Source organism: Pundamilia nyererei, unplaced genomic scaffold (genome assembly GCF_000239375.1).
Source record: "Pundamilia nyererei isolate P.nyererei 1_Seehausen unplaced genomic scaffold, PunNye1.0 scaffold00016, whole genome shotgun sequence".
NCBI lineage: Eukaryota > Metazoa > Chordata > Actinopteri > Cichliformes > Cichlidae > Pundamilia > Pundamilia nyererei.
This window is the reverse complement of record NW_005187417.1, coordinates 65,891-67,666: the sequence shown is the minus strand read 5'-3', so window position 1 is coordinate 67,666 and position 1,776 is coordinate 65,891. Positions and strand designations below refer to the sequence as shown.

General features: G+C 44.9%; 1 protein-coding gene across 1 annotated transcript in view; it reads right to left on the bottom strand.

Moving 5' to 3' along the window:
• The window catches only part of dcc (DCC netrin 1 receptor), a 339,139-nt gene extending 338,267 nt beyond the window's left edge, over positions 1-872 (bottom strand). Inside the window, exon 1 of the mRNA XM_005725637.1 lies at positions 749-872. Coding sequence (XP_005725694.1) covers positions 749-872 — 124 coding nt within the window. The remainder of the gene's footprint in view (positions 1-748) is intronic.
• Positions 873-1,776: the final 904 nt, after the last annotated feature.

The window sequence follows — 1,776 nt, the reverse complement described above, 5'->3', positions numbered from 1 at the left end:
AGATAGATAGATAGATAGATAGATAGATAGATAGATAGATAGATAGATAGATAGATAGATAGATAGATAGATAGATAGATATGATAGATAGATAGGTATATTCAAAAAATCAGGGACAAATTGGTAAAGAGAAGCATATGCAGTTAAACATACACACCAATATGATTCAGCAGCCTAAACTTCAGCACAATGAAAAGAAGATGAAACAGAAAGACTTACAAAAAGCAATTTAATAATAAGAATAATAATAACTGAAAATTAGGGGAATTAAAGCAAATCCAGTGCAGACAAGCGACTGTGGGTAAAAAACACAGAGACAGTCTAACCTGGCTGCAAAGATCCAGAAAGGTTGAACAAACCCTCAGTCAGCCAACAGATCAGCCACATGAAACACACAAGAACCGAGGGAAGGACCAGCAGTCCCCCAGCAACTCGGTTACTGGAGCTGATAATGAAGGTAAAAATGCAACATAAGGAATAATAAAGACATAATAAATAACAATAACTAGAAACCTCTTAGGTAACATTGATCACATGCTGAAGCTTGTCAAACCTTCCAGGGCCTCAGGACACACATGCAGGAACCCGCATGATCAGACCTGAGTCCGGGTCAGAACCGAGGCTCTAACGCCAAAAGAGAAGCGCAACAAATGTGCCAATTATCGTTAGGTCTGCAGCAACGAGCAAAGACACACGCACACTCACACACACTAATACAGCCCGCACGGACACTCACCCCCCCACTCACCGTGCGCTGTGGTGTGAGCAGCCAGCAGCCAGCAGAGCAGCAGGTACAGTCTTCCTGTTCTCCTCCTCCTCAGCACCAGCAGCTCCCAAACATCACCGTTACATCCAACCAAAACCCCCTCCATGCTGTCCTGCTCCAGTCCCGATGAGTCCGTGGAAGCACAGAAACGCACACACACACACAATCCCGCTGTTCTTTCAGTATTTTTTGTTTTTGTTTTCAAATCTTCAACAGAATCCAACTGTCAATTAGGAAAATAAAAAATAAAGGAGAAAAAACCCACAGAGTGGTGAGTCAGGAGGATGGTGAGGAGAGAGAAAGAGAGGGGGTAAAACAGCTTCTCTTTTCCCCAAAATATCCCTGATCCCCAGTCGGGCTAGGATCCCCCAAAGAAAAGAAAAAGGGAAAGGAATTTCCAAAATACACAAATGCAGATCAGTTTCCTCCTTTTAGAGTCGAGAATAAGTTCCAGTAACTACAAGTGAAGAGTCTCCATCACTCCTGCACGCTGCTGCTTCTTCCCATTCAAACAGATGAGAGGATGGTTAAAATCCGCGCTGCCTTCCCGGAGGTCTGCTCCGTCTGCTGGGGAGAACTGATGGAGAGGGTCGGAAGAGGAGGGGGGAGGCGGAGGGGGGAGGGAAAGAGTCGAACCCCCTCTCTCTCTCTCTTTTCTCTGTAGGGCTATACAGCTGGAGAGAGAGAGGGTCGAGAGACCCTGTTGGAGTATGGAGCCATTGATCTAAAGAGGCTGGAGGTAAACCTCGGAGCGGGAGTAGAATCAGGGAGCGGGACGGAGCGGGACGGAGCGGGAGTTGGAACCCGGCAGAGGAGGCAGAACGGCGGGGAGAGATTAGCTGAACTCTCCTGCCCTCTCTGGTCACACAGGGAATATAAACATCAGTCACAGCTGGAAGAGAGTCTCCATCACATCACAGGTGTGCAATACGATAAATATAAAATCATAATATGCAGATTATTATTATTATTATTATTATTATTATTATTATTATTATTATTATTATTAT